This window comes from Sander vitreus, chromosome 23 (genome assembly GCF_031162955.1).
Source record: "Sander vitreus isolate 19-12246 chromosome 23, sanVit1, whole genome shotgun sequence".
In the NCBI taxonomy this organism is placed as follows: domain Eukaryota; kingdom Metazoa; phylum Chordata; class Actinopteri; order Perciformes; family Percidae; genus Sander; species Sander vitreus.
The window spans coordinates 9,178,268-9,200,576 of record NC_135877.1 but is presented as its reverse complement, the minus strand read 5'-3'; the positions used below and the strand labels follow the sequence as shown (position 1 = coordinate 9,200,576).

The 22,309-nt window shown below is 40.4% G+C and overlaps 1 protein-coding gene across 1 annotated transcript in view; it reads right to left on the bottom strand.

The window, feature by feature from the left end:
- The window catches only part of LOC144537622 (protein phosphatase 1H-like), a 31,690-nt gene extending 11,022 nt beyond the window's left edge, over window positions 1–20,668 (bottom strand). The window contains exons 1-6 of the mRNA XM_078281371.1: window positions 20,112–20,668; window positions 11,521–11,710; window positions 7,696–8,067; window positions 4,819–4,931; window positions 4,018–4,102; window positions 2,888–3,006 (exon numbers count right to left, since the gene is read on the bottom strand). Of these exons, the coding sequence (XP_078137497.1) occupies window positions 2,888–3,006; window positions 4,018–4,102; window positions 4,819–4,931; window positions 7,696–8,067; window positions 11,521–11,710; window positions 20,112–20,347 (1,115 nt within the window). The 5' untranslated portion in view covers window positions 20,348–20,668. The remainder of the gene's footprint in view (window positions 1–2,887; window positions 3,007–4,017; window positions 4,103–4,818; window positions 4,932–7,695; window positions 8,068–11,520; window positions 11,711–20,111) is intronic.
- Window positions 20,669–22,309: the final 1,641 nt, after the last annotated feature.

Sequence of the window (22,309 nt, the reverse complement as noted above, 5' to 3'; positions counted from 1 at the left end):
GCTAATATCATCACTAGCAAAATACGGTAGCATATGGTGGATATGTTAGTTGGCTAGCTTGCCAAAATCTTGTACGAGCTAACGTGATCCATCCACTAAGTTATGTATTATGACAAATGGTTTTGATTTAGGCCAACAATAAATAATGAAATGGTACAAAGTTCAGTCTTTTGTATTTCATGTCAATGTTTGGCTGATGCCCAGGATGCTCGCTTGCGCCTACGCAGTGCAAGCAACAGGATATTGGCTGCTGGCCACCAGTGTCATAAATAACAAGGATTTTCAGAACATTCCACATAGTACCTTTAAGAAGAAGAACATAGGTGTATTGAAAAGAGAAAAAGGAGACCTTTGAGGTCTCTTAATTATAATATCTTCAACAATTTCCCCGTGTCATATTGGCCCTGGGAGCTTCACAACTGTTCTACAGCCTCTTCATCATATTAACCATCCTAATGTAACATAACCTACAGCCTCTGCCAGCAGGTCTTTGAGCAAGGCACTAACCGCCATGGTACTGACGCTTTGTAGCTAAGATGTCTTACATCTTTAAAGGTGCACGTGCACTCAAGTGATTTAGAATTAAAAAGGTCTCGTGTTTGTGAGTTTTCCATTAAACAAATATAAATTTCCTTTTTTGTTCTTGTTCAACCATTGTTAAACATATTGTAGGCGGGAAATAAAGTTACTACCATCCTTACAGATTTTGATTCTGTGTCTCATTTTGGGGTCTCTCTAGAGTGCAATAACAAGTTTTTGCTGCTGAAAATATTCAAGAGTGTATGGCTGCAGCCTGGAGACCTCCTGTCTCATGCTTCTCCTGTTTCATGCCTCCCATCTCATGCCTGGGCGTGTCCAACAGTAAATTCAGATGTTCAGAATAAGATGGTAAATTTAGATGTTCAGAATACGAAAACGTGAATTATTTTCTAAATGAAGTCACGGGTTAAGTTAGTGAGCATGATGCAATTAACTGAACGCCATTTAAACTCTTAAATTAACGATAGCCATACATAGCCTATAGTTGGCAGATTTGTGGATGTTAATGTCTCCCTGATGTTAACGTTTGTTGTTTATTTGATGAAACCTGCTATGACTTTACTTTCTTTTAAATAAAAAACATAAAAACGTATGCCAAATGCAAAAAACATAGCTCAACAATGAAGCCACCCACATAATACTAACATTAATACTCTTTTACAATTATAACATATGAGACCACAGAAGAGTAGGCTACAATAAAAAGGTTTTCATGCCTCTCATTAGAAGGGGATCTGATATCTAAAATTTAGATAAGGAGGTTAACCAATATTTTATTATAGGCTAAATCTTTTTAATCTTCTATAATTTCGAAAGCTGCATTTATGGATTTGAAATTTGACAACAAAAATTAGGATTAATATAAAATATTGGTTAACCTCCTCCTTTCTGAAATCATAAAACATTTAAAACTGCATCAGCGTTTAACGTTGACGTTTGTTTAAGCCATATTACATGAGAGGGTTTAATTTCGAGGTCCGAAAGGCGCATCACTGACGTGAGGCCTTCTCAAGTGTAATATTGTGATTATACAACAACGGTTACCAACAAATAAATGATAATCAATCTGTATTCATATTGTGGAGCAATTCGCTCTTGAAATACAAAAGAAAAACAGACATGATTTCTAGTCCCTCCCTGTTTAGTAAACCAGACAATTTGAGCTATAGCTTTGTAGAGACCGTGGGATTTCCCAAACTGAATAAATCCCGCCCGCACATATAAACACAAAACTGCTTTGCTAGCTCCATCGTGTTGTAACTAAGACATCTGCTGAAAAAATAATTGTATTCATTAGCATGATTGCCGTACTGTTTAGTTCAAAAACATCCAAAACACCAAAGTACGAAAACATAGCAGACCAGACGCGAGCTTTTATTTTGAAAAGTCGAAGCTCGGGGACGGCACCCGACTCAAAATTTTAGCGAGAGAAAGTGTGGGGGAGGGGATCTTAGAACACACAAGTAAACAACACAAAAATAAGTTCAGTAGTGCACAAATGGAAGCAGAAGATCTGAAAACACACTTAGAAATGGTGCTTTGATGTCCAACTGAAAGACTCCATGGCTGACGCTGATGTACTTATGCATCTCTTGGCTTTCTCAAATCCCTCAAAATGATTCTCCAGCTGCCTTGGTTTGTGACCCAGGCTAATTGAAAATTTCCAAACAACACCCTGTCCTTCTGAGATATGGGCAAACATTTTAAAAATGACTCCAAAATACTTCCTTGATAAACAGTAGACCACACAGTGGCACATCCTGGCTGGCATATTTCTGCTTTGTATTGTGAAATAATCATCACAATACACACAGTACTGTATGTGGCTCTACAGTATGCATCAGTGAGTGAGTGTGTGAGTGAGAGTAGCAGTAAAAGCAAAAATCTCATTACTAGCTTCCACTGAAGCCACGCTCAAACAGCATGGTGCTTTGCTAGCCCACAGAACACTGCACATATTGGGCCATCTCTGCTGTATCATTATATCATATCAAGTTAGGCTCAGGGAGCTCCCTCGTTAGCTCTCTGCTGGTCTCTCCAGCTCTTGCTGTATAGAAAGCAGTAATAAAAGAGAGAAAGGGAGCGAGAGAAGCAACGATTTAGACCACAGCACGATCAACTAATGCAAATCTTTTTCAGATTGTGGTTTCATTTAAGGTGGATGCAGCTGGAAAGGAATGTTTGCCATCCCCCACAATTAGCAGTTCATTTGACATAATTTGACAGCAATGACAGCCAACATTCACCTTAAGCACACATTTGGAGGTCTGCCATCTTGAAGTGCTTTGTCTACTTAGTGAAAATAGTTTGTAAAAGAGATAATAAAAAAAGACGGAGGAAGACTTACCATCCATTCATGGTGAAATCTCTGTAGAGCATCTTCTTGCCCACCTCCTTCCTCTGAACTCTCCGGGGAAATTCCAGGTGCGTGAACTCATTTCCTAACAGGTGAGGCTGCATGAAACCCTAGAGAATACAATGATGGTCTTCAAGTCAGTCAAGCCGTTAAATGTGTGCGGATCAAATCATCTTCCATCACTTTGGTTTTTTGTCACTTCACTCTCAAGCCTGTCTCATACTGGAATTTTGAGGCTGATTATAGATTGTAGAGTAAAACCAGTGTGACCAATTGGCCAAGGCTGTTGTGATTGACATTGGATTGCTGATTGAGGGATAGAGCCCATCCCTTCCTTTGTTTAACATTAAAAATGCCTTAAATGTGCCTTAAGTTTGGTTATTAAAGAATTGTACTGAGCAGGATATTTTACAGTTGAAAAATAAACTTGATATTGCTCTCTAGTGGAAACAGTATTTAACGGAGATAGTGTTAAATTACCTCACACACCTCTCTGGCATTGCTGTATGCAATTTCTTATTTACTTGCAGACATATATACTAATAGATCAGTGATAATATCAGCCATGCTAATGGATCCCACTCTTTCTTAATATATGATACTGTACATAGATATCTGTGCAGGAAACATAGGCAGAATAAAAGCAGTTGGTAGTGAACTTTACTTTCCACTAAAGAGGCAACAAAAGAGTTTATCCAAACATCATCTTTGTAATGTATTCATGAAATGAAAAGCAAACCTGGAAGCGTGACTGCTTATTGCCACTGACTATAAATAGGTCAATCATGGCCAACTATTTTCAGCTGTTGATTTTCCCTGTTGCACAGCTCTATAGGAAATTGACAGACTTCAGATGCCATGCTGATTGTGTTGCTTATTGTGTAAACACACGGTGAGACACTGTGGCTAACAATAAGCACTGATCCTCTGGGCAACTAAATAAACTGACCTGGCTTTGTGTGACTAACCTTATTACATGTATTTGTCAAGCTTCAGAACACACTTCATACTAAAGACGACACTGAAGACTATGCGTCGTACAGCCCTGCCCTTTTTAAGAGAAGACACATAAACACTCTTTGTATTTCTATGTCAAAATGAATGGTACAGCGTTTTCTTACCAGGAACTGGAGTCGCTGTCGTTCTGATTCTGGTGTGAACTCTGTCGACATGGGAATGATGTCATTGTTTCTAATAATGATAGCCCTGCAGCGACACAAAAAGTTGGACAAGTAATGTACATGCAACCTTTGCACTAAAAAGAATTTCTCTGCCCCAGCGTGTTGTCTGGCTCAGGGAATGTGACAAGGAGGGAGTCCATGCAAGATATTTACTTAAAGGTCCCATATTGTAATAAGTGAGATTTCCATTTTATTATAAAGCAGGTTGAGGTGATATATAAATACTGTCAAAGAATCAAAACGGTCAATTCATGTAAAATGCACACAGCCCGTATTCAGAAACGGTGTCTTTAAACGAGCGGTCAGGACTTCCATACGGTTATTCTGTCACAACTATACTATTTATAGGTAGAAAGTGCTGCTACAGTGCTGTTACAATCATTCCCTGGCTGCAATGACGGTGCAAAGACTAGAGAGCGCAGATGCGCTGAAAATGAGCATAATATGGGACCCTTAAAACAAACAATTTATATTTTAAGGTGTAACAGCGAAATAAGATGAGCTGTAGGAAGAAAGAGACAGGGAACAAAGACCAGCTTTTAAAGCATGGAAAGCTGACTACCCTCCAATGTCAGCCAATTTCCTGCTGAGGTTGGCCAGGACAGCGTCCAAAACAGTGAGAAGGGCATCATAATGTACTGACATCATATGTTTTTGGGTTCCTCCTTCTACTGCGGTGTAATTATTTCCGCCTGCTTTACATACTCTTTCATTTAGTGGACAGAAGATAAGCAAACACACCTGCTGTCACCTGCATTCCCAACGTATAGTTTTCCTAGCAGGTAAACCACAGTGAGAGCTGTACACCCTCCTGTGATGTTATAGACTTGCTTCTCCTTCTCAATCTGGGCATCCTGGGAAAGGGAGAGACAGTTGTCAATCTTTAATGAAGCATCACTTAAGAAGCACAATAGAAAAAAAAGCTTTAAAAACCTCCCACAATCCACCCACATGCGACAGTAAAAGTCAAAAATCCACACTGCAAGCAGCCCACACAGGCAGAGGGAAGGCTTAAATACATAGTCACTGCCTTATTTTATTCAATCATAAATATGAAGAAAGAGATGTAGGGAGAAATAATCAGAAAGCGAGCAAGAAGCAAGACTGAGAAAACATCTGATCAACTTTGAAGAAGGACGGACGATGTGTGGGCATCGTTGCAGACTATTGATTGGTTTAACCTGAACCTCTTGTTGACCGCGTGTCAGTAAACAAGAACTGTTCGTGCATGTATAATGTCGACAGTGATATGTGAGAGGGTTTGCATATTACCTTCGCATGTCAAGGTTTAAGAGGCTTTATACTGATCGTACATGCACACACTCAGAATGCGTTTTTTTTAACCCCTCAATTTCATAATGCTTATTATGTATTTGTTACTTGAAATTCTGCAATTCACCATCTACAACAGGGATATAACCACATTAATGTTTCTGCTTTCTGAAAGCCTGCAAACAGAACTCTCTGATGAGCAGTTTTTTTTTTCCTGCAGGTGGACTTCTTTCTACAAAGAACACAGCTTTAACTGATGCAGTGATAATCGCCTACAAAGAATGTCAAATCAAGTGGAAGAGTGCTTCTTTTTCCATGAGGGGGGAGGGTGGCGGGTGGTTGATCTGAGAGAAGCTTTCACAGTGATCTTTTTAATCTGGGTACCGCAGCTTGAACAGTGTGGACTGTTTTCCATTGCCATCTAGTGGTAATACTGCATAGACTTTGGTTCCTACAGACACTCTCTTCTCAAAGCAATTTAAAAGAATCATACAAAAGAGTGGAAGGGAAATTTAAAAGGTTGGGATACATTCGGTAACATAAAAAAAAGTACATTGGCCTCTAGCTTTTTCTTCAATAACACAGAATTTCAGATAAATATCTTTAATAAAAAAAAACACATGACTTGAGACACTTTTAGTCAGATGCTGCTTTTGAACTGGAGCGATAGCAATCCGCAGTCTAATGCATGTGTGTGCTGTTAAGTAGCATTTGGCCTGGAGTCATCATTTCATAAGCCAGATGTCAAAATACACATGCTAAAGATTGTGGTCGGAAAATAAAAAAAGGGTGTATGTCGGTAAATAATTGCAGCATATGTGTGCCTTTTTGCCCTCAGGTCAGAATATCTGTGTGTATAGCATATGTCATATTATGACAGCAAAAACTAATTCCGCAATTGCTACCAGCTTTTGTTTATCTGTGCTTATTTGCATTGTCTTAGCTCCTTCAGTTACTACGTGTGTGTAATTCAGGCCTGTGTTTAATGTGTGTGCAACTGTTCTAACAGAGTGAAAAATTGGGAATTTTTGGGCGTAATAATAAAAAAACAAAAAAAAAAACATGGTGAGATGATCCCATCTGTTTCCCATGCAAATGAAATATAATTCATTCAAATTGACGGATTTGTCCCTTTGTGTCATACCTGTCACAGTGAAAATTGTAGAATACACACACACGCACTGTTGTACTGTATCTCTTGAGCGAGTTAGATAAGTAAGAGTAGTAGGTTGAGGAATGGGAAGAGTATGGGGAAACGAATGAATAAGATGAATGCTCTCTTGTGTGTGTTTTTTTTTTTTTGCTCTGTTTGCTTTAATTCTGTTTTTCCGCACCAAATATTTTATATACAGATTAATGATTGTAATCTTACTTTCAACTTTCTAAAAGAAAAAAAAAAAAAAAAAGAGCATTGACTTGACTAGGTTACTGTACTGTACAATAATCTTTGGCTCAATAAAAAAACATTTAGAAACAAATTTAAGGATTTGTGAATCTCATGAAATGATTGCAGGATGACTTGATTTCAAGATATTATATTTCATATATTTATGTTATTATCTAACACATCAACTGATCTAGAGTATAATCAGATATATCTCAACAGGTAAATGTACTCAACTAACCACCTATTGACCATCATCTACAGAGAAACATTTCTGCTTATGAATTTATGTCATAAAGCAACTGTCCATGATCCCAATAATCTGTAATTATTTTTCTTGATTAATCGCCCAGGATGACATATTCAAATGTCTTGTTTTAATTCTAAACCAACAATATTCAACTGACTTAAGAAACTTAAGAAACCAACAAACATTTACATTTGAGAAGCTGGAACCACTTATTTTCTTTTGCCATCTTTGCTTAAAAAATGACTTAAAAGAATAATTGATCATCAGTTTTCAGCTCTAAATGTGTGTAGATTCACGTTACAACTTTCAGGTAGTAAATAATTTACAAAACATGTGACATGTCATAGCAGCCTAAATAACTTAAGGTGTATTATATTGATTATTATATTGATATAATACTGTATTCTCGAAGTGTGGAACTCAGAATAGAGGAGAAAGCGGAACTACCGCAGGCTCTAAAGATGCTGATAATGGGATGATGACAAGGCAGGTCTGTAACTGAGAGGTCAGACAACTGATCCCCGAAAGAAAATAATGAACATTTTTCTGCAACCTCGCGGTAAATTTCTCTACATAAAACTCTCAGCCAAAATCATAAAATGTTAAGTAATGATGCATGACAGAGTGGCTTCGGGTGAGTGTGAAAGCTTTCAGGGCCCATCAGAATGAGTGGGCTTAAGTTCATCATGGCCTTGCTGCACCGGTCTCTCACCATCTCTTTGAAGGCGTTCTCTATGGCCCCTATCACCAGGCTCTCATGCTGGATCTTCTTCTCAGTAAAGAAGCGTGGTGGAGGCGGGGTGTTGCTCGGGGAACCTGGTGCACCTGAGGCCCCGCGCAGAGAAGCGGCCCGGGTCAGGGCTCGGTGAGGGCCTGGGGTGTTTCCTTGGAGGTAAGGGTTGTTGTCGGGTTCCTCACCCAGGACGGTCGGTGGCAAAGAAGAAACGTTGCGTAGGATCTCGATGACGGCCTGGAGCTGGCAGGCGATGTGGTGCTGCAGTAGGCGGGAGGCGACAACTGCTGCACCTGAGCCAGCGTGGCCATCGAACAAGGCCCAGTAGTGGAACACCAGTCCTTCACTGTCCTGCAGACACATACATCATGTATACGGATTTAATATCAAGTGGCAACAGCATGCAGTTGCACAGCAAATTAAGAGCAGAATTAAACATGATCACATTCAACCACACAATCCAGATTAAAATGATAAAGGGATTTTTTTAACTGTTTTTAACTCAATAATGCATATCTTCACACCCACTAATCAGTATCCCACCCACTGTCTGTCTGTCTGTCACTGCCAGATCAGACTTTCTACAGAGAGAATCTAGAAGAAGATTAGCATTCAGACTCATTTCTTATTATAAAGCCAAATACACCAGTGGGGCTTTTAATACACATAAACAATGTTTTATGAATGGAGCCTGGAGTGTGCCACGGAAATAACTACAGACTTTTGTTTATATAGCATTTAACTCCAGACTCCTTTTTACATAAAATAAAATGTTGTGGCTGTCCAGAAAGATCTGTCTGAACTTAAACCACACCCAGATGTAACATATCTTTCAATTGAAAAAAGTTATTTCCATTATGACTAATAAACTGTTGCTACTTGCTATAATGACTATTTTTGGTAATTATGATTTTGTTAACAATTTGGTGGAGCCCATATTTTTTATGTATTTACAAGGGGCAGGAGCCATTGAACCAAATGTTTATGTTCCAGAAGGCGCAGACCTCTCCAGTCGCCTCACCGTCAGCTCTGCAAAATTTGTGCTGAATTGTCTATTTTACAAATATTAGTTTTGCTTTATGTGGTTGACGTGGACAGTGATGCCATGTGGCTAAGAGGCTCATCAGGATCGGGAAATCAACTTGCTCCAAGTATCCTGCTGACTCTGATAGCCTCATGCTAATCAACTGCTGACTCTCGTCGGTAGCCAGCTCGTGACAGTCAAGTTTTCAAATGTAACCATCAGAGTAAACACCGAGGAAAAGATGGAGAAGATGAGCTTAAGCTAGCAAGACGATCCCTGCGGCCATCTCATGACTATGAGTCACTCACCAGGTCCAGACATCTCACTGGTGTCCTGCTGACTCTGCCAGCCTGGCCGGTCAAGGTTTTTAAATGTAAAGATCAAGGAAAAGGTATAGATGGCTATCAGCTACGACCTATGGCTACCATCCCGACTATGTGGACAAGCAAGACCATCTCGGTGTCCATCTCCATCTCTACATCAGATCGGGTACCGCGGCAAGCGTGGAGGAATTAAACACCAACTGCAACTTCTCTGCTGAGCATCCTGCTAACCAGTGTGCTGGGTGGCCACCGTGCCGTGTCAGTTTCCAGCGGGATGTCGGGTGAGCTGTGGTTTCCTTTCGCCGAGACTTGGCTGGATCCCGGAGTGCCGGCGCCATTCAACCGGGTGACTCTTTTTCTGTGTGCCGATCTGACGGACACATTCTACTTCATGATGTTTCACACGTTTAAGGAGCTGATGGGATACAATTTCACTGGAATTGTACCAGTGGAAAATCAAATATATAATTCAGGAAGGAACATTTCTCCTACGCTGTGAACTAAAACAACCGTCACAAAACCTTGGCAGTCACGGTCTGTATTCCAATGAAAGCAGGGAGTTGATGGGAAACACAGCTGGGTCAAAGATCACCTCCTTGGACAAATAAGTGACTAAAAAAGAGCTGATATCAATCAATATCGAGACAAAGCTTATCCTACTGCCTTTTTTCATTTTGAAGTAATGACAAATTGTATTTTAAATTCATCTTTGTGCTCATAGTAAAGCAACATAAATGTAGATGCAAATAATTGATCAAAATATTCTGACAAAAGTAGGCAAAAGTCCTTCTCCAGCTCATCATACCATACTCGTGCTAAAATAATGTAATTTTTAAAACATACAGTAATTTGACATTTGAAAAAGAAAGAAAATATACATCTTATATCCTGTGAAGCAACTTTGAGTTCGTGAAAAGCGCTATATGCTGCTGGGTGGACTTGAAGTATGTCTGAGGGAATGCTGGGAGGAGAGGCCCAGGAGAAAACATTGTGACTCATCCTGTCCAAAAGTGTTTGGGAGCTGCAGAGAGGCCAAACCTCCTGATCTCTTCATTTCCCTCTGGAACACCTCTGTGCCATCACCAGAGGTGTCAAGTAACGAAGTACAAATACTTAGTTATCTTATTTAAGTAGAAATTTTGGGTATCTATACTTTACTGGAGTCATTATTTTACAGCAGACTTTTTACTTCTACTCTTTACATTTCCACGCAATTATCTGTACTTTCTACTCCTTACATTTTAAAAATAGCCTTGTTACTCCTATTTCAGTTTGGCTTGTTTTCATTCCGGCTTGTCATCGTTCAAAAAAACAAAAACAAAAAAAAACACACACAGCTCCAACTCCAGACACGAACACACTCACAGAACACACAGCAACAGAATACATGGCAACAGAATACATGGCAACAGAATACATGGCAACAGAATACACGGCAACAGAATACACGGCAACAGCATACACGGCAACAGAACACACGGCAACAGAACACACGGCAACAGAACACACGGCAACAGAACACACGGCAACAGCATACACGGCAACAGTAAAAAGCTTGAGTTGATACTTCAACTTCTACAGAAGTCTTTTTAAACCCTAGTATCTATACTTCTACCTGAGTAATGAATGTGAATACTTTTGACACCTCTGGCCATCACACACTCTGCTTTGTACTACCTGAGCTTAAATACACTTGTTCTGTTGTTGTTGATCTTGTTGCTGTACATCCTGTCCCATTAAAACTTTACCAGGACTTGGAAAAAAAAGTGAATTACACCACATTCCCTAACGGACCAGACATTCCTCAGCTTTCCCACGCAGAGCAGTGGGTTGTAACCCTGGAAACAACTGAGTTTGGACGCAAACTTTTGGGATTTTCGAACATGACATTATGATGATCTGTCTCAACAGCTTCCTCTGAGAGAACAGATGTGCAGTTTTGTGGCTGACAGCCAATCTGCGGAGGCGGCACTGACTTACATGAGAGAATCGGAATTAAAAGTCCAAAACAGTTCATGTTACCATTATTTATGGTTGAAATGACAATTAAGTTAATTATTTCTACATCTTATACAGCTCCCGGCCCTGTGGTTTGATAAAACCAAGATTATTTTACCTAAAACATTATTTTCTCCTTAAATCTAATGTTTTTTTCATAACGGATGGTCCACAATGAATGTTACCTTCTTAATTACGTTGCCAGCTATGGCTGGGTTAACTCATTTTACACTATTTTAGTTTATTTTATTAAACCAGGATAATCCACTCAGTATCAATACTGCTTTCCATGGAGCCATGGTACATACTGTACAGTACTGTATATTAACAAGACTAAGACTCTACAGTCATGTGTATGCCTGTGGGCAAAACTGTTTAAAAAAAGAAATGTATATACACTTTATACCCTTTGTGCATATACTAACACATTCAATGGAGTGTGTATTTGTGTCTTCTTACCTCTCCCAGCTTGCTGTGGTCAATACGGAGCCCCAGGCCCTCTCCATTGGGCAGGGAGTTGCGTCTCTTGGCCGTGGGGGTCTTGCTGGGCGTGGAGGGAGGGCAGTAGCTCATTGGCCTCCTTCTCGCTACAACCACCTCGCAGCAGGCCTGGTCCTCATTCAGCGCACTCTTACCAGCATTAATCACCCTGAAACAAAGGCATGATGTATACAGGTTGACTCACATTGTAGGCTTTGACTGTTTGTCAGACACTCAGACGTCCTTATATAAAAGTCACATTTGGCAACATACTTTTGGCATTCATTTTTTTCTAGATATGCAGATGCACCATTTGCTGTGATATCCCAGTCTGACAGCTGCGGTCTGGAACAAGAGGTGAATGAAAGCCAACATCTGATGCTTTTTGTTGGATGAAATGGTACTGTGGTCTTTCATGATAATTATGGCTCACTGCAGCATCACAACAATTAGTCAGAGCCGTAGCCTGAGGTTTCTATCTGTACACACAGTGAAGCAGCTGGCTTTGTGTGTTACATGTTCCTGATGAAGATCAAACACAAGAGCTTTGTTTGTGGTACTGCTCTGCTGGGAGTGTCCTGATGCATCAGGACACTCACTTCTGGGAGAATTAGAAGTCTGTGTTTGTGTGCATACATACATGCCCAAAGCCCTGCGTGTGTGTGTGTGTGTGTGTGTGTGTGTTGCCTTATTCATCTTTATTTGTCCCTTATTTAACCAGGCAGACCACAGAGACAGAAGGTTCCAAGGAGAGATGAAACCCAGTAATGATTAAGGACAGTCACACAATAAATGTGTTGTTCGCATACAAGTTTTTATATGATTTTTCACATTTCAGCATTTGACAACAATTTTTTTGTTTAATTACTGCTTTGCTTCTTTTTTGTGTTGTTGTCACAAACAGTACAATAAGCTACCTGAGATACAAATATGAGCAAGGCCATGGCCAGGATTTAAAATATACTGAGGTCACTTGTCTAAGTCCCCCATCCCCCCCAACACATACCCCACCCCTTGTCAAATACTCCAAATTTTTGACAAGACACCAAAAATAAAGTATGAAAGCGTTTTCATTACAGCTTGTGATAGCTAATGTAATTGGGCTACTAATAAATAGTAAGAAAATAAAGATTGTAGAGGCAACTCCAATGAGACTGGCAAGTCTTACAGACATCTCTGGAGGGTGTTGTGAATGTGTGTGTGTGTAAGAAATTGGCATGCCTATTTATAGACACAGACTGTGGATGTTTTCTGCTAGGCAGCATCAATGTCTGGTTCTTTGTCTCAAATGCAGATAGAACGAAAAAGACAGAAACAGGCTCATGTAGAAATACTTAGCAAAAGTGACATGTTTGCTTGTGTTTACAGTATATGAGTATGTAAATATGTATGCACTTAAGCATATCTGGATTTTATACTTGCCTTTTGCTGTTCCAATTTTTCATTGTTGTTTTTATGTTGTGCTACATACACTTGCTTTTGTAACAGTGGCTAATACCAAAGTAAAGCAGTTTTGAATTTGAGAGAAAAACAAAGGGAGGGAGATAAAGGGAGTGAGAGAAAGAGAGAGATATTGTCTTGAAAGCTTTGTGTAGCGGTCCATTTCTACTGCAGACTATGTAGTGCATAAATGGGAGGATACCAAATCAATAAAGGGCTTTATATTTTTAACACAGTTTCAATGTTAATATGTTTGGCCATTTGGCTTTTTTTTTTTTATGCGCATTTTGGTCTGATAAATGTTCAACACAAGACATTTATTATTTACATGCATGCAAATTCTTGGCCTCATGCTGAGTCTTTTTAAACTACATTCAGACTATTATAATGTGCCATTGAAACATGTTTAATTTGCCTCTGCTGGATTGTAGGAACACACAAATCGTATTATCCTCATATGATATGGCAGCAATAGTCAAGAAACAGAAGCACTGCCACAGTTGGTGAAGTGTTTGTTATAATTGTGCTAACAACTCCCATAAAGTGCAATATGTTAACAATGCCATGCTAAGTCTTGTTGTATCGAAGGAGCGCCTGAGCTAAAACTGGCACTACTTTGGTTAGAATGGGTCATTCACCATGCATGCATAGTATAAAAGCCATCATGTCCAGAGGGCTGGTCCTTACTATGATTACACAGCTCTGCTTTCAAACATAATACATTACCACTGCAGCCGTAATTATAGTAGAAAATCCCTCTGAGTTATTACGCACATAACACACTCTGACACATCGACTACTTTTGAGCTCATGATAAACAAGTCCAGGGAGTCAGCTTCATCGAATCTGCTGTCAACAAACAGTAATATGATGACCTAAGTATGTGTGTGTGTGTGTGTGTGTGTGTGTATGTGCGTGTGATCATGTCCTGCAAGTTGTACATTATTGTGTATGAAAAAATACATGTTTATATGAACTCTTAAAACCTAAAAACCGTTACAGTCCTCATGCTTCATGACTATAATGTGTTGAATGAGTCCAATCAATAATGGATCATTCTGTGCTACTCTATTTCATGGTAGGGGCAGCTGTTGCCATTGTGTGTGTGTGTGTGTGTGTGTGTGTGTGCTTGTTTTACTATATTCGTGGGGTTCAAAAACCGGGGAATACAGTATACTTGTGGGGTCTGCACAGGCCCAAAATGCTGGACCCCACAAGGTTAAAGGGCTGTTTGAGGGTTAAGACTTGGTTTTAGGATTAGGGTTAGAATTAGGTTATGGTTAGGGTGAGGTTAAGGGTTAAGGTTAGGCATTTAGTTGTGATGGTTAAGGTTAGGGTAAGGGGCTAGGGAATCCATTATGTCAATGACGGGTCCCCACAAAGATAGTGAAACAAACGTGTGTGTGTGTGTGTGTGTGTGTGATTAAAAATGCTCTTGCATCTACTTTGTCCTCATTTCACAATTTGCAGGATGAGTGATAGTCATTTCATTTCCCTGTCAATCATGTTTCATTCGGAACAATTAGCTTTCCTCCCATTAGGAACAAAACCTAATTTCCCCCTCCATTGTCAGACATCTAATGCCCTCTTTGTTTCTTTACCCTTGGCAACAGATTCTGGGCCAGACATGGGCCCCAAGGATGAGATAATTATTTGGTGAAGCACAATGCTTTATAGCTTTGCCTCTGTTTGACTCAGAACATCAAAGGAACAATAACAGCAAAAGAGCTGCGAGTTAAATACTTAAAAAAGTCGTTCAAAAAGTCCAAATTTAGCATTTTTTCTTGAGGGTTTTGGTCAGGATTGCACTACCACCTGAATAAAAGAGATCCAAAAATAACACGGCAAAATGGGAGTGTTTGAATGGAATGTAAGAATGGGTTTGTCTTCAATATGTAGTTCTAATGGGACTGTGAGGAACATCACTCAAACATGCAGTTTACAGTGATAATGGTGGGAAATGTTACTCAAAATTCTTAGTAATTTTTTAAACAATGGGTTCTTTATTTCACACAGAGGAAAAGAAAACACCTACACATTTCTAGCTGGCAACCGTTAATTTTTGCGAGCTGAACTAACTAATTAAGCTAGCTAATTAAGCCAACATTAGCTCTGTTAGCTGAAAACCCAGTCTCTGACTGACTTACTAGTGATTCCACTTGACTCATTTTAAAACGAGAACCCTGTAAAGGGGTAAATATGCATTTGATGGCTACATACATATCATGCTAAAAGACTGAGGCTAAAGCTAGATGTCACCAGAAATGAAGACACCAAAAAATCTGAATCCTTACAAGTTTCTGGTCCATATAGAAGACATAAAGTGGCATGGTATTGCAGTGTAGTGCTAGTTAGTCCTTGTATTATAAGTATGATGTGTTGCTGAAGTATAAACGTAACCCAAATAGAAGGATAGAGCTGTAAACGTTACGCTATGCTCTCATACTGTATAGTAGCATCCAGGATAGTCTATATCCTTGACGTTCCACTTCTGCAAAGTAATCCAGACAGCTAGCTAGACTATCTGTCCAATCTGAGTTTTCTCTTGCACAACTAAAACAACTTTTAAAGGTCCCATGACACGGTGCTCTTTGGATGCTTTTATATAGGCCTTAGTGGTCCCCTAATACTGTATCTGAAGTCTCTTTTATATAGGCCTTAGTGGTACCCTAATACTGTATCTGAAGTCTCTTTTATATAGGCCTTAGTGGTACCCTAATACTGTAGCTGAAGTCTCTTTCCCGAAATTCAGCCTTGGTGCAGAATTACAGCCACTAGAGCCAGTCCCACAATGAGCTTTCCTTAGTATGTGCCATTTCTGTGTCTGTAGCTATTGAGGAAGAGAGAGGGGGCAAGGTGGAGGGTGGGGGTGTGGCCTTGACCAACTGCCACTTTGTTCGTTTGAAAGCCATGATGTCTCTCTCTCATGGGTGGGCCAAATTCTCGTGGCGGGCAATGCAGAGAAAGGGGAGGTAACCTTTCCCCTTATGACCTCATAAGGGGCAGATTCCAGATCGGTCCATTTGAAAGCCGTTTCACATTGTACGCAGCATGCGCTGCGCTCGCCCCTAGGTTGTCCTATTCCCAACTATATTTGTTGTGCTTGCCGCCGGGGCTCAGCGTAAATTTACGTCATACATGCGCCAATATTTGAATGCACGTCACGTCTGCGTCCGGTGTTTACATCAGACGTGCAGTATGTGCGACATTGTGGATACACAGTAGTGATTTGGTGGAGACGATGTTTCTGTCTTTGAAACAAAAGAAAGCCTTGGCACTTGCCCTGGTTGTGAGGAGAAGACGGAGGAAGGCAGCAGGAAGAAGGGTGTGGGTGCACGAGACCCTCAGGTCCAGAGAGCAGTTGGGGGAATTCCGGCTGGTGAAGGAGCTCCGCATTCACTGTGACCGGTTCCAGGGGTACTTTCGGCTCAACAGGGAGCAATTTCACAGTCTGCTGACGAGAGTCGGGCCTACGATTTCCCGGATGCGAACAACATTCCGAAAGCCCATTTCTACAACGGAGCGTCTGGCTATTTGTCTCTCCCTGACGTGTGGCTCCAGACAAGACAGTATGGAAAAGTACTTCCGAGTCTGCCCCTACACCACTTTTTTGTCTCCTCTCCCTTATGTACCTGTCCCTTAGGTTCTTCCACCTTTTCTTACACTCCTCCTCTAAATAGATGAAGACGTGTGGATTATTTTCATTTCTAAATAAAATGTTGCATTTCAACACTATGTGTCATTGCATGTTTATAAGAGAGGTCTATGTAAGAGGTCTGCAGTCATTGCAGTTGGGTATAATAAAGCTAAGATATGAGCCTACATTCATACATGCATCATTCATTCTCTGGAAAACACTTTGTTTAATGCATATGTGCAATTAATTCCTCCAAAACTGGAGCTTACACATTCGGAAATGGGTAGTTATTCTGTGTAAAGGCCATATACCTACCTATATACCTATATGTGAACTTCAATGAAAATGAACATGACTTGTGTCAATCAGTCCAAACATATTTTACATCATATAAACATACACATACAATATTATTATTATTGTGTAATAACAACCAAGTGTAAATTGTAATTTCCCCATTGGGGATCAATAAAGAGTATAAATTATAATTTTTTTTATAAAAAATACAAATATATTCTACAAATACCTGTATGGAGCTGTATAATCAACTTGGTATTTGGTTTTCGCAGCTCACAACAGTAGGCTACAGTTCTTCTCAGTTGTTTTAGCGCTTTTCTCAGATCAGATATGACAATAATGTGTAACTTTGTCACATAGGGAATAGTGCTCCCTTTCATGTGCATTGTTCATTAGACTATACTTACAGAGTGAACTGTTAAATATGGACAACAACACAAGCCGTTTCACTATCTTGGTATAAACAATGGTGTAAGGACTTGTCAGTTTGATTGATAAATACTTGCTTTGGACACATTCATTGGTACTTGCTTTGGACACAAACAAAAGATTTCCAGCAAGATACACAATTTTTCAGGTCAGTCACTATGCGGTGCAGTTTACACCAATTGTTTTAAGAAATGCACTCACTGTTGTGCAAATGCAATTATGATTTGACAAATGCACCAAAGTAACTGAGAAAAAATGTAACAGGATTGTATTTCAGTGGAGACATAGACGTTGACTTCACATAGCTAAAACAAACCTGAATGATTTAAATTAAGAGGCTACAATAATCTACCCAGCTGGCATGCCTACTATGGTGAAATATGCTTCCACAGCATAGTTTTGCGTCCGAGGTCTCTGTACGACCTCGAACTTGTGTCGTAGCCTATAATCTACAGCTCTGGGAGATCGCTGACGGCCAAAATCAACCTCTCGTCCATGTTCCATTTGTGGATCCAAGTGTATTCTGTGTTTTTGTTGTTTTTTTCAGACACTTGAATGCACGTCACAGCGCACCGCGGCCGCTCTTGCGCGTGCCGCGGTCAAAGTTGAACCATGTTGAACTTTGACCGCGGCACGCGCAAGAGCGGCCAGCCGCAAAATGAGAGACCAGTTCTTGCGCGTGCAAGCCATTGACAATAATGGGTTTCATAGCGCAGCGCTGCCATTTGCGCGTACAATGTGAAACGGCCCTGAGCTTTCATTTTCTCAAAGGCAGAGCAGGTTTACACCTATCGCCATTTCTAGCCACTGGGGGACCATAGGCAGGCTGGGGGAACTCATATTAATGTTAAAAAAAACCTCATAAAGTGAAATGTTCATGCCATGGGACCTTTAAACGTACACATGTTCCACCAAAACAAGTTCCTTCTGAGCCTATTTTGCAGCGGTACTGCAGCTTTTCTCCGGTGCTTAGCACTGCCCAAGACGATTGTGATTGGTTTAAAGAAATGCCATTAAACCAGAGCACGTTTTCCTCCCATCCCGAATGCTATGTGGAGTAGCCAGACTCTCCTCCAGCACGCTTTGGAGGAGGGTCTGGCAAAGCGAGACTACATCCAGGACAACCTTGCAAAATTGTGGTTTTACAAAGTGGATGTGCTATTATGAATAGGGCTTTTTAAAACTGCTCATTGGCCTCGGAAGTAATGCTTAGTTACAACTAGCTTGTAAGCTAGTTAGTGGGACATGCAAACATTTACAGTTGACGTTCTTTAATGTTGTTTGCTCTCATGCTTTGGTTTTAAAAAAAGGTCTAAACAACAACAACATAGACACCACTTTTCAATCTTTTTACATACTGACTATTGCTTTTACTACAGCCCCATGGACAACAGTTTAACATCCAAAGCTTGACATGCTAGTTGCAGTTGCTAAGCTATGATTGGACAATTGCACATCAGGAAGGGGTTTCGTGAACAGTCAATAAGCATGAACACAAAAGATTTAATTTCTCAATTCCTGTCTGCTGTTTATGTTGTGAGCAGAAAAAAGTAGAGAGTCCGAGAGGCAAAGTGGGAGGTGTAGGAGAGGTGAGAGCCAAAACGGCTGCTGTAATAAAAACAAATGAGGCTTTAATTACAGATGAATGCTGGTACGAGCTGACCTTATTAACGAAACCGGTCCCAAAGAGACACTTCATGCCATCTCTGAGTATCTGTGTGTGTGTGTGTGTGTGTGTATGTGTGTGTGTTATAAAGACAAAACAAAAGGAAGGAAGGAAGATGTAGGCCTAACAAAAGACCTGATAAACAAACAGTTTCAGTATTATTCTATTATAACCCAGTGGGAGAGAAAAGAGGAAGGGACTGGATATTTATAATAATAAATGACTTTAAGGAAAAACCTTAGAATTCAGAATGGGAACAAACTTGTTTCCTACAAATTAACTGATCAAAAGATCTTGACTTAATGGAAGAAGTATTATTCTTGAAGGAAAGCAGTAGTAGATTCACAGATATCAAGGAGCAGTTATCATTAAAGATCTAAGGTGGCGGGCGCCTGGATAGCTCAGTTGGTAGAGCAGGCGCCCATATATAGAGGTTTACTCCTCGACGCAGTGGGCCCAGGTTCGACTCCAACCTGCAGCCCTTTGCTGCACGTCATTCTTCTATCATGTATGTAGTTGGCTATTAATAAACCACCACATACCTCACACTAACAGGGCTTTCCTGAACTGATGGTCCTCTGCTATACTACAGTATGCAGCAACTAACTCTTTACTTCAGTGCATTAAAGAAGAGTCAGCAGTCTACAGTATATCTAGAAGCTATTGCCATGGGCACAGTGCAGAGCACAGTTGTAGACTAATATCCAGATGCTGCTGGTGCAGTATAGAGTGCATCATCCTCTTGCACGTGAATACCAGCTTGAGCTCTCTGGGTGCTGTGATCCGTTGGATGAATGCTGTCATCCATGTCCATGTCAATGTAACTATGACACAAAGATGGAGAGCAAAAGGATGCTGCATGGATCCACAGTCACGTTGGAGATGGATGTCAGTCACAACAGGTGCAGGTCCTACGACCTAAGAGTGTGAAGGTCTACCTGCCTGTTTTAAGAGCAAATCAGTGAGATAAACTGTTGTGATGGACACCTGCAAGCACTTGGGCCTCAACAAGACTGAACGCTGATGCTTTTTAAATGCCACTGTGATGACACTTGAAAGACAACATGCAGGAGGCGCTTTAGGGCAGCTGCCGTTACTTACTCAGCGTATCCGGTGGCCCACGGTAATCTCCTTGTTTCCTTCAGGATGAGGATGGGCCGAGCTATGTGGTCCGCGGAGCACTCGATCTCATCCAGGGACAGTCCAAGGAACTCGGGTCTCATATATGGGAATTTCAGAGGCAGCTCGGAACCAGTGTTGCCCACTCCGCCGGAGTTGCCCCCGGACATGATACCGCCCATGAACCCAGCCACTGCGGACTTGACCCGGGTGAGCATGTTGGTGGCGCGTCGCGGCGGAGTGTCCGTCGGCCGGTGCGAGGTGCCGCGGCTGCCTTTTCCCGGATTCCCCCCCAGCTCGGCCGCGCGGGTCGACGACAGGCTCGATGGAGAAGGCGGCGGAGGAGAAGGAGGAGGAGGAGGAGGAGGAGGAGGAGGAGGAGGACCTCAGATGGTCAAAGCTTCATTCATTCAGCGCGGAGACAGCAGCCGCAGCCGGAGGAGAAGATGTGATGTAAACAGCTATGCATTAGGTAAAACCCTGCATACCCATGGAGAGTCATTGATAACAGCTCGGCCGTCGTGAACGCGGAAATACAGTGAAGATTAACGGGTCATGTGATGCAACCATGGGTGCACGCTGCAAAAAATGTTAATTCCGTATAGACTCCAGATTTATATGGATTTATAAATTGAATTTTAAAAGCATAAAAATTATAATATGCCCAGTGATGTGACCTTTTTTGCTACTGAATGGCAATTTTAATTGCATTTTAATTTTCATGGATCAACTGCAACAGCAGTGGCGATGACTCATTATTTTAAGATAGCTTTATCGTGAAAACAGCAGGCTACTCTACTACACTAGAAACAAGTAGAAATTATTATAACACATTTTAACTCATTAATGCAAAATAAGATTTCAACGCTCAGTAGGCTACAGCAAGGGCGTAACTTTGGGTTCAGCATTGAGCAAAATTGGAAATTTGAGCGTCAAACACTTCCTTTTCTGCATCAATTTATGTTGCAAATGTTTTTTACTTATGTAAAGGAAATTAAAATTGGTTTTGGGTTGCACTGGCCAGTTTTGATTATTCCCCCGCTCCCCCTGTAAATTACGCCTATGGACTACAGTAAATGACTTGGTGAGACTGATATTTTTTGCAGTGCAGGAGGAGCAAAGATTGATCATTCTCACAGTGCAGAGTTCAGGATGAGCAGCAGCTTACAGCGGCTGACAGCAGGTTAAAGAGAAGTCGTTATACCATAGAAACCCTGCCCCTGGATTGTAGATTATTGTCATAAACGAAATAAATATGATATTACAATGTAACACTTGATACCACGCTTACGTGAAGGTTGGCAGAGGCTAGGTCATGTCAGGAATTAGTTTGATGATCAAAAGGAAAAGGAGTTTGCCATTTTTTTTAAGTCCCTGTGGTAGCAATTTATGGAATCACCCAAGGGCGTCTCCTGTAGCCTGTTCCAAAGTATTTCGCTCTATATAGGCTAGTTGAATAGCTTATTCATAAATAAGCAGCCGTTGGTAAGAGCAAACATTTCAATTTGTAATACGATGGATTTTATCAAATGTTATTTTTACTATATGCTATTATTATTATTAATCATATATATTATTATAAACATTACAATGCTAATTATTGATTATTACTATTATAAGTATTATTGTTATTCATAATAAGTATTATTCTTATAATACTTATTGTTTTTGTTTTGTTTGACGGCAAAGGCAAAAATAATATCTAGGAAACGATTTTGCATTTTCAATAGAAAATCATCAATTTATTTAGCCTATATACTTCTTACAGAGGATGTATAACTTATAGGATTATGTTTTTATTATCTGTTAATGAATGATGTCTGTACAAAATGTTCTCCAGCATAGTTTCTTTAATTCGCCAGGAGGACCCCTCCAATGACCACTTATATTTTTTAGAGAAGAGCTGCACAATTTAGTAACATTTACTGGATGACAACCCGCGGACCGATTATCACAGTGGAGGAACCACGTTATTAATGATTTACAAAAAAAAACCTGCAGACTTGATGACTAATCAGGCTATAAAATGAGAACTCCTTTAGTCTGAGTTACCAAAAGTTGTGACTGCATCCTTGATGGCTCACTATAAATAAAAATCAATGACTAACGTTTACAACACTATCATTACCCATAGAAACCCACAGCAAATGTCATGACTGTGGGGAAAACCCCAGGTTTTG